At 39.3% G+C, this 14,178-nt stretch overlaps 1 protein-coding gene across 3 annotated transcripts in view; it reads left to right on the forward strand.

Annotated features, from left to right (window-relative positions):
* PLCL1 (phospholipase C like 1 (inactive)) overlaps positions 1–14,178 on the forward strand; it is a 355,288-nt gene that overhangs the window by 330,396 nt on the left and 10,714 nt on the right. For 2 of the 3 annotated variants that reach the window (XM_059393135.1, XM_059393136.1), the window contains exon 6: positions 12,051–13,720. The exons of the other annotated variant lie outside the window; for it this stretch is intronic. In XM_059393135.1, coding sequence (XP_059249118.1) covers positions 12,051–12,233 — 183 coding nt within the window. In that variant the 3' untranslated portion in view covers positions 12,234–13,720. Of the gene's footprint in view, positions 1–12,050; positions 13,721–14,178 lie in introns of those variants that run through there. 3 annotated transcript variants of the gene reach the window in all.

The raw sequence follows: 14,178 nt of genomic DNA on the forward strand, positions 1-14,178 counted from the left end.
CTCTCTCTCTGCCTACTTGTAATCTCTCTCTGTCAAATAAATAAATAAAATCTTAAAAAAAAAAAGACTTGAGCAGAAATCAATGAAATAGAAACCAAAGGAGCAGAACAACAGATCAACGAAACTAGGAGCTAGTTCTTTGAAAGAATTAATAATATTGATAAACCCTTGGCCAGTCTTATCCAAAAGAAAATAGAAAGGACCCAAATTAATAAAATTATGAATAAAAGAGGAGAGCTCACAACCAACACCAAAGAAATACAAACAATTGTAAGAATATATTATGAGCCACTATATGCCAGCAAATTTGACAATCTGGAAGAAATGGATGCATTGCTAGAGACATATAAACTACCAAAACTGAACCAGGAAGAAATAGAAAACCTGACGGACCCACAATCAGTAAGGAAATTGAAGCAGCCATCCAAAATCTCCCAACAAACAAGAGCCCAGGGCCAAATGCCTTCCCAGGAGAAGTCTACCAAACATTTAAAGAAGAATTAATACCTATTCTCCTGAAACTTTAAAAAAAAATAGAAATGGAAGGAAAATTTCCAAACTCATTTTATGAGGCCAGCATTACCTTGATCCCAAAACCAGACAAAGACTCCATCAAAAAGGAGAATTACAGACCAATATCCTTGATGAACATGGATGCAAAAATACTAGCCAGTAGGCTCCAACAGTACATTAAAAGAATTATTCACCACGATCAAGTGGGATTTATTCCTGGGCTGCAAGTTTGGTTCAACATCTGCAAATCCATCAATGTGATAAAGTACATTAATTGAAGAAAGAACAAGAACCATATGATACTCCCAATAGACGTTGAAAAAGCCTTTGACAAAGTACATCATCCTTTCTTGATCAAAACTCTTCACAGTGTAAGGATAGAAGATACATAGGTCAATATCATCAAAGCCATCTATGAAAACAGTGAATATCATTCTCAATGGGGAAAAACTGAGAGCTTTTCCCCTAAGGTCAGGAACATGGCAGGGATGTTCACTGCCATGTTCACTGCTATTCAACATAGTACTAGAAGTCCTAGCCTCAGCAATCAGACAACAAAAAGAAACAAGAAGCATCTGAATCAGCAAAGAAGCCAAACTATCCCTCTTTGCAGATGATATGATACTATATGTTGAAAATCCAGAAGACTCCAGTCCAAAAGTGCTAGAACTCATACAGGAATTCATTAAAGTGGCAGGATATAAAATCAATGCCCAGAAACCAGTTGAATTTCTATATACTAACAATAAGACAGAAGAAATAGAAATTAAGGAGTCAATCCTATTTACAATGCACCCCAAACCATAAGATACCTAAGAATAAACCTAACCAAAGAGGCGAAGAATTTGTACTCAGAAAACTATAAAGTACTCATGAAAGAGATTGAGGAAGACACAAAGAAATTGAAAAATGTTCCATGCTTATGGATTGGAAGAACAAATATTTTGAAAAATCTATGACACCTTGAGCAATCTGCACGTTTAATGCAATCCCTATCAAAATACCAGCAACTTTTTTCAAAGAAATGGAACAAATAATCCTAAAATTTATATGGATGCAGAGAAGATCCCGAGTAGCCAGAAGAGTGTTGAAAAAGAAAACCAAAGTTGGTGGTATCCTAATTCCAGACTTCAAGCTCTGTTACAAAGCCGTAATCATCAAGACAGTATGGTATTGGTACAAAAACAGACATATAGATCAATGGAACAGAATAGAGAGCCTAGAAATGGACCCTCAACTCTACGGTCAACTAATCTTTGACAAAGCAGAAACAAATGGTTAGTGGAGAAAAGACAGTCTCTTCAACAAGTGGTGTTGGGCAAATTGGACAGCCACATGCAGAAGAATGAAACCGGACCATTTTCTTATACCACACACAAAAACAGACTCAAAATGGATGAAAGACCTCAATGTGAGACAGGGATCCATCAAAATCTTTGAGAAGAACACGAGCAACAACCTCTTTGACCTTAGCTGCAGCAACTTCTTACTAGAACATTGCCAAAGGCAAGGGAAACAAGGACAAAAATGAACTACTGGGACTTCGTCAAGATAAAAAGATTTGTACAGCAAGGGAAACAGTCAGCAAAACCAAAAGACAATGAAAGAACTGGAAAAGATATTTGCAAATGCTTATCAGATAAAGGGCTAGTATCCAAAATCTATAAAGAACTTATCAAACTCAACACCCAAAGAACAAATAATGCAATCAAGAATTGAAATGAGCAGAAGACATGAACAGACATTTCTGCAGAGAAGACATCCAAATGGCCAACAGACACATGAAAAAGTACTCAACATCACTTGGCGTCAGGGAAATACAAAATACAGATCAAAACCTCAGTGAGATACCACCTCACACCAGTCAAAAATGGCTAAAATTAACCAGTCAGGAAGTGACAGGTGTTGGCGAGGATGTGGAAAAAGGGGAACATTCTTACACTGTTGGTGGGAGTGCAAGCTGAAGCAGTCACTCTGGAAAACAGTATTTCAAAAACTTGAAAATAGAGCTACCCTACAACCCAGCAATTACACTACTGGGTATTTATCCCAAAGATACAAATGTAGTGATCCAAAGGGGCACATGAACCTGAATGTTTATATCAGCAGTGTTCACAGTAGCCAAACTATGGAAAGAGCCTAGATGTCCACCAGCAGGTGAATGGACAATAAAGTTGTATATACATACAATGGAATACTATGAAGCCATGAAAAGAAATGAAACCTTGCCATTTGCAATGACGTGGCTGGAACTAGAGGGTATTATGCTGAGCAAAGTAAGTCAATCAGAGAAAGACAATCATCATATGATCTCACTGATATGAGGGATTTGAGAAACAAGACAGAGGTCATAGGGGAAGGGAGGGAAAAATGAATCGAGGTGAAACCAGAGAGGGAGACAAACCATAAGAGACTCTTAATATCAGGAAACAAACTGAGGGTTGCTAGGGGGAAGGGGGAGGGGAGGGATAAGGTGGCTGGGTGATGGACACTGGGGAGGGTATGTGCTGTGGTGAGCACTGTGAAATGTGTACGACTGATGATTCACAGACCTGTACCCCTGAAACAAGTAATACATTATATGTTAATAAGCAAAAACCTGGAGTACTTTAGTAGATGGTATTAATTAATTGTTTTTACAAGAAGTTATGTGAAAGGTCCAGTACATGAGGAAAACAGTTACTGAGAAGCATGTCTAAATGAATAAAGATATTGTTTTTAAATTATTGAATAATTTATTCACTCTGGGCATTCTGTCAAATTGATTGTAGGATTGCTATACAGTAAGTGGTATTGGAACAAACTGGAAGTAAGATACTGGTTTTAACTTGATACTTTATTCTTTTTCACAATCAATGGTGGGCATCCCACAGTGTCCTGTGAAGTTGAAGCTGATATTATCAATCACAAGAAAAATATCATTTGAGATACCTTTGAAGACTTGGCAGCTTTGGTGGGGTGCATGGGTAGTGTTTATTTTCTCACTTGTGGGATTATCACACTTTCTCTCCCTGGTGAGAGTCTGTACTTGTCTTGGCATGCTATCCCTCCTTTAATTAAGGTTATTTCCTTTCTTCATTTATTATATGCAAATAAGTTTGGACTGTTGCCGTTGTTTGTTTTTATGGGAGTGTCTATCTGGTACATTTGCACTGTCGTTTTCCTATATTCTTTGTGAGTGTGGTTGGCATCTGATCTCTTTATTTCTCTTTTGAATTTAAATGAATTCATATTAAATAAGTACAGGCCTCTGCCTGCTTCGTTATGGTTTCTTGTGTGCCTCCCTGGGCATTTACGTATTGTAGTACATATTATTTTGTTTTAAATGACCATTCTTTTTTTCTCGTTAACAGTAGTGTTAGGATACTATATTTACTTAATTTTTAATATATTTTTTTAAAAGATTTTATTTATTTATTTGGCAGAGAGAGATCACAAGTAGGCAGAGAGAGAGAGAGCAGGAAGCAGGCTCCCTGCTGAGCAGAGAGCCCGATGCGGGACTCGATCCCAGGACCTGAGATCATGACCTGAGCCGAAGGCAGCAGCTTAACCCACTGAGCCACCCAGGTGCCCCAATTTTTAATATATTTAACCAGCTTATATTTCATTTTAGGATAGTAAAGGGAGGCTTACAAAATATTTGCTTGAATGGGCTTTGGTTTTGAGGCACCTGAGCATCTGCCTTTGGCTCAGGTCATGATCCCAGGGTCCTTGGATCGAGCCCTGCATTGGACTCCCTGATCAGTGGAGAGCCTGCTTCTCCATATCTCTGCCCCCTGCTCTTGCTATCTCTCTCTCTCTCTCTCTCAAATAAAGAAAGTATTTAAAAAGAAAAAAATAAAGGGTGTTGGTTTTGATAGGATTGAGAACCAAAAGTTATTGATAATGTCTGGTATATGGAATATGTTTAGTAAACATGCTTGATGAGCAGATAGAAATAAAAGAAAAATGAAGACCTAAGTCCTTGTTGATAACTGAAGGAGATCTCCATTGTTCCTAAATCAAAGGAAGTTTGTGGGTGTATCTCAGTTCATACATAGGTAGCTCAGAACAACATATAATGGGGGTAACAAATGGGATTTAGAGATATTGAATTCTATACTTAAAAAAAAAAGATTTTATTTATTTATTTGAGAGAAGGAGAGAGAGAGAAATGATGAATCGGGATGGGGGAGGGGAGACACAGGGAAAAGCAGACTTCCCACTGAGCAGGGATCCTGACATAGACGTGAGGAGTGATCCCAGGACTTTGGGATCATGACCTGAGCTGAACTCAGATGGTTAACTGACTGAGCCACCCAGGCACCCCTTAAAGATTTTATTTTTAAGTAATCTCTGCACCCAGCATGGGGCTCAAACTCACAACTCTGACATCAAGAGTTGGATACTGCACTGACTGAGACAGCTGAGTGCCCCAGTACTTCTTTTTAAACTCCGGTCAAAAGTGTATCTCAGTGTAACAGGTTTTGTGGATGAATTTGCTATTACCTATCACTAATGGTATCTGTTGCCAGCCCTGTTGCTACTGGATTGTTTTTTTGTTTTGTTTTTAACTTTTTATTTCTTTTCACTGTAACAGTATTCATTGTTTTTGCACCACACCCAGTGCTCCATGCAATCTGTGCCCTCCCTAATACCCACCACCTGGTTCCCCCAACCTCCCACCCCCTTGCCCCCCCAAATAATTCATAGTGTATATGGACCACATCTTTCTTATCCATTCATCTGTTGAAGGGCATCTTGGTTCTTTCCACAGTTTGGCAACTGTGGCCATTACTGCTATAAACATCGGGGTACAGATGGCCCTTCTTTTCACTACATCTGTATCTTTGGGGTAAATACCCAGTAGTGTAATTGCAGGGTCATAGGGAAGTTCTATTTTTTATTTTGTGAGGAATCTCCGCACTGTTTTCCAAAGTGGCTGTACCAACTTGCATTCCCACCAACAGTGTAGGAGGGTTCCCCTTTCTCCACATCCCCTCCAACACATGTTGTTTCCTGTCTTGCTAATTTTGGCCATTCTAACTGGTGTAAGGTGGTATCTCAATGTGGTTTTAATTTGAATCTCCCTGATGGCTAGTGATGATGAACATTTTTTCATGTGTCTGATAGCCATTTGTATGTCTTCATTGGAGAAGTGTCTGTTCATATCTTCTGCCCATTTTTAAAAATATGATTATCTGTTTTGTGTGTGTTGAGTTTGAGGAGTTCTTTATAGATCCTGGGTTATTCACCACGACCAGGTGGGATTCATTCCTGGGCTACAAGGATGGTTCAACATTCGGAAATCAATCACTATGATAGAACAAATTAATAATAAAAGAGAGAAGAACCACATGGTCCTCTCAATTGATGCAGAAAAAGCATTTGACGAAATCCAGCATACATTCCTGATTAAAACACTTCAAAGTATAGGGATAGAGGGAACATTCCTGAACTTCATAAAATCTATCTATGAAAGATCGACAGCAAATATCATCCTCAATGGGAAAAAGCTTGCAGCCTTCCCGTTGAGATCAGAACATGACAAGGATGCCCACTCTCACCACTCTTGTTCAACATAGTATTAGAAGTCCTAGCAACAGCAATCAGACAACAAAGAGAAATAAAATGTATCCAAATTGGCAATGAAGAAGTCAAACTTTCTCTCTTCGCAGGTGACATGATTCTTTATTTGGAAAACCCAAAACACTCCACCCCCAAACTACTAGAACTCATATAGCAATTCAGTAACATGGTAGGATACAAAGTCAATGTACAGAAATCAGTGACTTTCTTATACACTAACAATGAAAATACAGAAAGGGAAATTAGAGAATCGATTCCATTTACTATAGCACCAAGAACCATAAGATACCTGGGAATAAACCTAACCAAAGAGGTAAAGAATCTGCACTCGAGGAACTACAGAACACTCATGAAAGAAATTGAAGAAGACACAAAAAGATGGAAGACTATTCCATGCTCTTGGATCGGAAGAATAAACATTGCTAAAATGTCTATACTGCCTAGAGCAATCTATACTTTTAATGCCATTCCGATCAAAATTCCACCGGTATTTTTCAAAGAGCTGGAGCAAATAATCCCAAAATTTGTATGGAATCAGAAGAGACCCTGAATCACTAAGGAAATATTGAAAAACAAAAATAAAACTGGGGGCATCATGTTACCTGATTTCAAGCTTCACTACAAAGCTGTGATCACCAAGACAGCATGGTACTGGCATAAAAACAGACACATAGACCAGTGGAAAAGGGTAGAAAGCCCAGATATGGACCCTCAATTCTATGGTCAAATAATCTTTGACAGAACAGGAAAAAATATACAGTGGAAAAAAGACAGTCTCTTCAATGAATGGTGCTGGGAAAATTGGACAATTATGTGTAGAAGAATGAAACTTGACCATTCTCTTATACCGTACACAAAGATAAACTCAAAATGGATAAAAGACCTCAACGTGAGACAGGAATCCTTCAGAATCCTAGAGGAGAACATAGGCAGTAACCTCTTCGATATCAGCCACAGCAACTTCTTTCAAGATATGTCTCTAAAGGCAAAGGAAACAAAAGAGAAAATGAACTTTTGGGACTTCATCAAAATCAAAAGCTTCTGCACAGAAAGGAAAGAGTCAACGGAACAAAGAGGCAATCCACGGAATGGGAGAAGATATTTGCAAATGACAGTATAATGTGTTTTAATCTCAATTTAATATAGTTGTAAGGATTTGGTTATGACTGCTTAACCTCTTTAAAAATTCATTCTAATTCTTAGATTCAAAATCCCTATAGTGATCTCTCTATGGTTTTCTATGATACCAGGAGTTACTCCTTAGATATGCAAGGATTTCCATGAACTCTTAATTTTGGAAACCAGGTAATTGTGGAGGCTGAATTGGTGGCCATTGCCCTTGAGACTTGATAGTTCTGCTGTCCCATCAGCATCAGTCTGCCTGAGATGCTCTCTACTATTTCTGCTTTTCTTTAGGTTAAAGCAGTCCTCATCCCCCCCTTACCCCCCCCGAAGCATCCCTAACATCAGAGGAGGGAAACTACAAAATGCCACGAGATTGCTAGAATATCAAAACATTGGCAGCAGCTTGACATTTCTTTCAAGTTGAACGTTCAATGATCACATTGTACACCAATTTTACATTCCGGGCCATAACAATCCCAGAGATATTTTCGTATCTGAGAAGCGTTTTGATTTATGTAACACCACGTAAAATTCTCTATCTCCTTCTTCTCTCCCAAGACCTCTACTTGAAGAAATTTTTTGAGCATATTTCTTTGGAAATGAAAGACTCGCGGATCCCCTTACCCAAGAATTCAACACTGCCACAGGATGCAAGCAGCAAGAGGTTCTTTATTGTTACGCAGGTGCCTGCGGGTGGTCAGTAGCACCTGCAGGTGGTCAGCAGCTCCTGCTAGCTGAGCACACCAGGCTGGGGTGGTGCAGGATTTTTATAGACAGGTACAAACAAGTTTTGGATGGGATGGATCTGATTGGCTGACAATTTAAACATTTGAAAAAGGCATACTTGGTGTTAGCGGATTGGCTTTGGAAGACCTACATTCTGGCCAGTCACCGTTCAGATAGTGTACAGTAGAGGGTACGTGCTGAACCGCCTGTCTCCGGCCTTGGTACGGGAGAGGATCCCCTCATCAAGTACGTGCTGAACCGCATGTCTCCGGCCTTAGTACGGGAGACTTAGGAGTAGGGGAAATTCTTAACAAGGGAAGGGTATAACTTTATTTGATTACACAGCGAGCGAGGGTGTAAGCAATTTTTCATCTCTTAGCAAAGCATTAGAAGCATTATTATACAGAAGCCAGAAACAGCTGGGTTAAACACAGATTTTTGCTATTCGTTATCCTGTTATGCTGCTTGCTGACTCCCTTATCTATGGTCAGCTGGCCACAGTTTCTTAGTTAGCATAAGCTGGTTATAAAAAGAATGTTAAAACTTATAGGCTAGGGCGCCTGGGTGGCTCAGTGGGTTAAGCCGCTGCCTTCGGCTCGGGTCATGATCTCAGGTCCTGGGATCGAGTCCCACATAGGGCTCTCTGCTCGGCAGGGAGCCTGCTTCCTCCTCTCTCTCTGCCTGCCTCTCTGCCTACTTGTGATCTCTCTCTGTCAAATAAATAAAATAAAAAATCTTAAAAAAAAAAACAAAACTTATAGGCTATATTATAGTTCTGACCTGGGGTCCTTCAGAAACACCTGTTACGGTACTCGTTAAATACACATAGCACACTGATCCCTTTAAATTGATCAGAGGATCTGAATGCCCAATACATCTTATAAGAAATGATACATAGGACAAAGGTGTTTGAAAGAGAGGAGATCCTGTATAGGCTGGCTTGTTAAGAGTTTGAGAAGGAGCGTAACAGAGTAGAGAGATGGATGCTTATTGGCCAGGAGTAATTGCTGTGCATAAAATGGGAAAAAGCACTAAAAATGAATGTCAGGATGGGGGTGGTTAACAATAAACTTCACTCTTTTTACAGTTTTGCCTGGTATGTGCCTTTCCGTGTTCTGATATCCTTGAGCCACAGAACAGAAAGATGACCTTAATTCTTCCTTCTTTAAAGAACAGAAAAAAATTTTTTACATAAATATTTCAACATAAAAAGTAAAAATTTACATGTAGAATTAGTCTCTCATTTTGTCTTCTTCTATTAGTTAACAATTGGGTTTCTCTTTCTATTTCTTTTCTGCCTCTGTGATTCAGCCAGGACGCGTTGTCTCCTGGTTATCAGGAGATGATGTAGTTGTGTTTTCGTGCACTGGCACAAAGTGTTTTCTCCCAATTGTTTTCTCCCATTGTTTTCTGGAGAGAGGGACTTCTGTGTACCAGAACTAGCACAGTCTGGCATGCAGGCCTGGATGCCACCTCTTGGAACTGATGAGACGGCCTTCTGGCTGATTAATTACATAGATTCCATAACCTGCCTCGGAACAAGGGAAGGGAGAGCACTAGGCATTAGCAGCATCAAGCTGATATTTTTGCATCCTTCACTCTTCTCTTGCAGTGAGGGGAGATGCCAATTTTGCTGTTGTTGCAATTTTAAAATGCTTAATGAAACTTTAAAAACCAAAAAGAAAACGATCTCTTAAAAGTAACACTGAAAAGGAGTGCGGATCTGATCTTTTTATTAATAGAGTTTGGTTTTTAAAGGAATCTTTCACTTTGTAAAACCAGCAGCAATATGCCTATCTCTGTAAAACAGACTCTTGCAGACTCATTTTAAACAGATTAGTAAAATTTATATATTAACATGTGTACAGTACCAAGGTAATTCATTATAGTAGCAGACTGTGATACCCGCTTTTTACATCATCTTATAGCATAGTTTACTTGTGATTATCTAAATTACAGACAACTCTTCAACATATTTTCTTTAATCTTTAGCACTGTGAAGAAGGCAGACTATTTTCGTGTTTACAGAAGAGCCTGTGGCTCAGGGAGAAATTGTTGGAGCTAAGGGCAGAACTAAGATAGCTTGACTTTTGTCCCTGCCAGCATGTCCTTGGTGCACCTGATCTGTCAGACTTGCCACAAAAGCAGTGATTTTCTTTACATCTGCATTGTTTTCATGGGTGAATACATGAGACAATGAATGGGAGGCTCTAACGTGCTTTGGAGAAATTGCACGATTTTCCTTAAAGAGACACTGTATCATACAGTGGGTAACTAGAGCCAACTGCTGGACTTTATTGAAACCCCTTCTCGACCACATAGCTGTTGCATGACTCTGGGAAAGGGCACTGCTCTGGGCCTTAGTTGTTGTTGTTGTTGTTGTTGTTGTTTCCATCAAGAAACCAAGAATAAGAAAAGTGTCTATCTTTGTAGGGTTTCTCTGACAATTGAATGAATGAACATATGTAAAGCACAAAAAAGAGTGCCTGTACAGAGTAAGCACTTTATATGTATTATTATTACTATTTGAGAATTGCATTTTTCAGAGTGGATGTGACTTTGTTTTTCACTGCCCCAAGGGTGCTCATCACTGTTCAGAGCTGTCTCCCCAGATTCTGCTGGCATAGTGAATATTTTTCCCTTAGAAAATCCATCTCTATGGGACAGTGTTCATTTTCTAGTCTTTAGTGGTGTGGGAAATAGGACACTGGACAGAGGTGTTGATCCAGGTCAGTCATTTCCCAGCTGTGACTTTGGGTCTGTCACTAAACCTCCTCAGGTTCTGCCTCTTTTCTCCTCACAAGAAGGCTAGACTATAAAACCTCCACGTCTGCTTATAAAACCCCATTCCATGACTGAAATGATTGGGGTAAGTCCACTTTCACAAACACATTAGGCAAAGCCATCCTTGTGCATCCCATTCAGTTAAATCCTGTTATTAGAAGGATTTTGTTGTTATTACATAGGTAAGACTGGCAAGTGCTTGTGTAGATTTTGAGGAATGGGATGTGCTGTGGCATTTTTTAACATGTTTCATCAGACATCCTGAAGAAAAACCACTCCTCAAATTAAACAGCGTCTCATGGAGCACATTGGACAAAATAGGTGACTTCTCCTTTTGCCAAGTCTGTGCTTTGTGGAGCACCTCTCCAGCCATCAGTGTCAACTCCACATCCTCCCACTGTCCCCTGCCATGCGGGGTCACCGAACCACTGCCGTGAGAACGGAGAGGGGAGAGAGGAAGGACCATTTCCTCTTTGGCCTGTGCCCTGCGGGAGTAGGTTCCGGCTTCTCCACACTTGGTCTGTCGGGTGCCTGCGGCAGCATCAGCTTATACACCTGATCATTATTAACAAAGAAGTAAAATAAGAAATTAAAAAAAAAAAAAAAAAAAAAAAGGAGAGAAAGTCTTTCTCAAGTGCTGATGTTCCTGACAGCGGATGGTTTCCTATGATCCTCATTTGCTTTTTGGTTTGATCGACATGCTAAGGCTCCGCCCCCCCCCCCCCATCACCCAGATGGAAACATTGTCTTTAGGGTGATGGAAAAGAGAGAAGGAATGTGGGTAACTAATAATTTATTAAAAGGCAGGTTGCAAGGATAACCCAATATATAAAAACCCAGATTACTAAGCATAATGGAGTGTGATTTACTCTACAGAAGATGTTTTGCTTTGTAAGCTCTTGTACATTGAGGGGCTGATTTAATTTTCACTTCTTTAAAGAGGAGCTTCTTTCCTTGTTGTCTCCCAAGCCTAGGAATGCTTGGCCTGGGTGGGACAGGAGTTGCAGCAGTTTCAAAGCCTCAGACCATGGGGATGGTGCATCATCCTCATAATGCAGAGTAGCCCCCGCCCCAGGTTATTCCTCACTGCAAGAATCTCAAGAGGCTACTGGCAACCACTGACCTGATTGGGAAGGAAGGCCCAGGCCGAGGTCCCTGGCTTAAAGAGCAAGACCCTGAACAGTGCTAGAAAAAAGCCCGGGGGTATTCCCAGGCTCTGAGGTTCCAAGTCCATTTCCTCACTGAGGAGTAGCACTAATATATCAAGTAATGTCACTCAGGTTACGCCTGGTCCATAACTTTCTCCTTTGGTATACATTTGTCCTTGTTTGTAGGGCCAAGGAGATCTGTTGAAGAATGCCAAGAATGAAGCTGTAGAAAACATGAAGCAGATCCAGCTGGCGTGCCTGTCCTGTGGACTTAGTAAAGCACCCAGCAGTGGTGCAGAAGCCAAGAGCAGACGCAGCCTGGAAGCCATCGAGGAGAAGGAGAGCAGCGAGGAGAATGGGAAGCTGTGACCGCGGGCAGGGCCCACACGCCCACCCAGCCTTCGCCCCAGCGCTCTGCTGTTTCTTTCTGGTTTTCTTTCTTTAAGCTTTTTAGAAGTTCACAAGAAGATGCCCTCTGTGGGGTGTTAGACATAGATATGTTCACAATGTCAGTATTTTAATGTAGTTAATTTATCTAAGTTAAGACCTTTAGTAGCGGTGTTTAAAGTTCTAAGATGTGTACATACCCATGTGTGGATGTGGGTGGGAGCGTGTATGTATGTGTGTGTGTGTGTGAGAGAGAGAGAAACAGAGACAGAGAGAGAGAGAGAGGGAGAGAGAACAAAAGAAAGAAAGGAAGAACCAGAACGTGACAGAGAAAGGAAAAGAGAGACATTGAGATCCTATGAAAATCTAGTCTATGTTGCATTATTCATTCAGTAGGTCATTATCTTATCATTTTGGGACAAATTTATTCATCTGAAATTCTAAAGAGCACTTATTATAACCGGTTACTGTGTTTACTTTACTTTGTCATTCAATTTAGAGATCTTAACATAGGTTATTATCAAACGAAGCCAAATTTACCAATGCATAGATGTTTTGGTAGATTAAATATAGATTAGAAAAATTCCCAAGAATTGCAATAGAGATAAAAGTGAGAAAGATAAACAAGTGATCAGAATTTCTGATGTCAGCAAAATAACTTCTTCAGTTAGAAACTCTTTAAAGTATTCATTAAATCAAATCAATTTTTAGAAAGTTTGTGGTAGTTGTTGATTTCAATGGAAAAGCTGATCATAAATGAATTTATATCCACCTATGTGGAACTCTGAAACACAGTGAGAGCTCTGTTGTAATTGGGATTTTAATGTGACATTATTTTCAGTTATAAAATTTCAAGGTTGAGATTTGTTGGAAGGTCTCATTCTTCCAAACTGGAATCTAGCATTCATTTTCTATAATGGACATGAGCACCTAGGAGGTCTTGTCTTTGATTAAATATAATTTATTGTACTAAATTTAAACTGAAAGACATTGTTCAAACAATACCACATTATCATGTTGAGCTCATATAAATTCTGTGGGCCAGGTAACATCTTTGTGATGATTTAAGAACTAACTGATTATAAGTATGATACAATTTTAATACACGAACAAAAACATACAGACAAAAGAAGCAAACTAATTAGGGTATATTTATAATTGCATCCAGATAATTTTTACCCTAATATATTCATAAAGTACTTGAGTGTAGTATGTTTGTTACCTCCAGAAGAACTAAATGTTCTATGGTTATGAAAATATATTTATTTAAAACATTGCTTTTATTTTGAAAAGCTTCTTAATTAATTTGATTAACAAATACACCAGTTTTGGGGGAACCTAGGGAAGATAATTGTTGACATTTTGCAAATATAAGCATCTTCTGTAGCTACTGTGTTAAGTTATTTCTGACTTCTTAACACTATTATGTTCATGTTGCACATTACTGAAAGTAAAGATATGAAACAACACTTTCATTGTTTTCCTTTATTGTGAATTCATTGAAAGAAAAAATGAAAATAATGAAATATAATGATATTGTATTAAAAATATCTCAAAGGTATGATATTTCCATGGACCAAATATGGTCCTTGGAAATTTCTCCTTGGGTTTCAAACTGGGCACCTGGGGGAGGTTCATGAGCTCATTTTAAGGTAGGTTTCCAATGGTACTACAATTGCCTGAAAAAATTTCTTTATCCTCCATTACACTTAACCTGCGCAGTAAAAGGAATAGTAGAATGCAAGTGTCTAAACTCCTTATGATGAAAAGCGGATGATAGAGACTGAAACAAAACCCATTTTACATCAGTCAATTGGTTGGTTTCACCTTTGGACCTCTTCACCTCCCTGAATTCTATTCAGAGAAGTCCTGGCCTTTCCTAGTGGTACAGAGAGGTGAGAAGAGAAGATGAAGAGTGAAAACACTC

This window comes from Mustela nigripes, chromosome 3 (genome assembly GCF_022355385.1).
Source record: "Mustela nigripes isolate SB6536 chromosome 3, MUSNIG.SB6536, whole genome shotgun sequence".
Taxonomy (NCBI): domain Eukaryota; kingdom Metazoa; phylum Chordata; class Mammalia; order Carnivora; family Mustelidae; genus Mustela; species Mustela nigripes.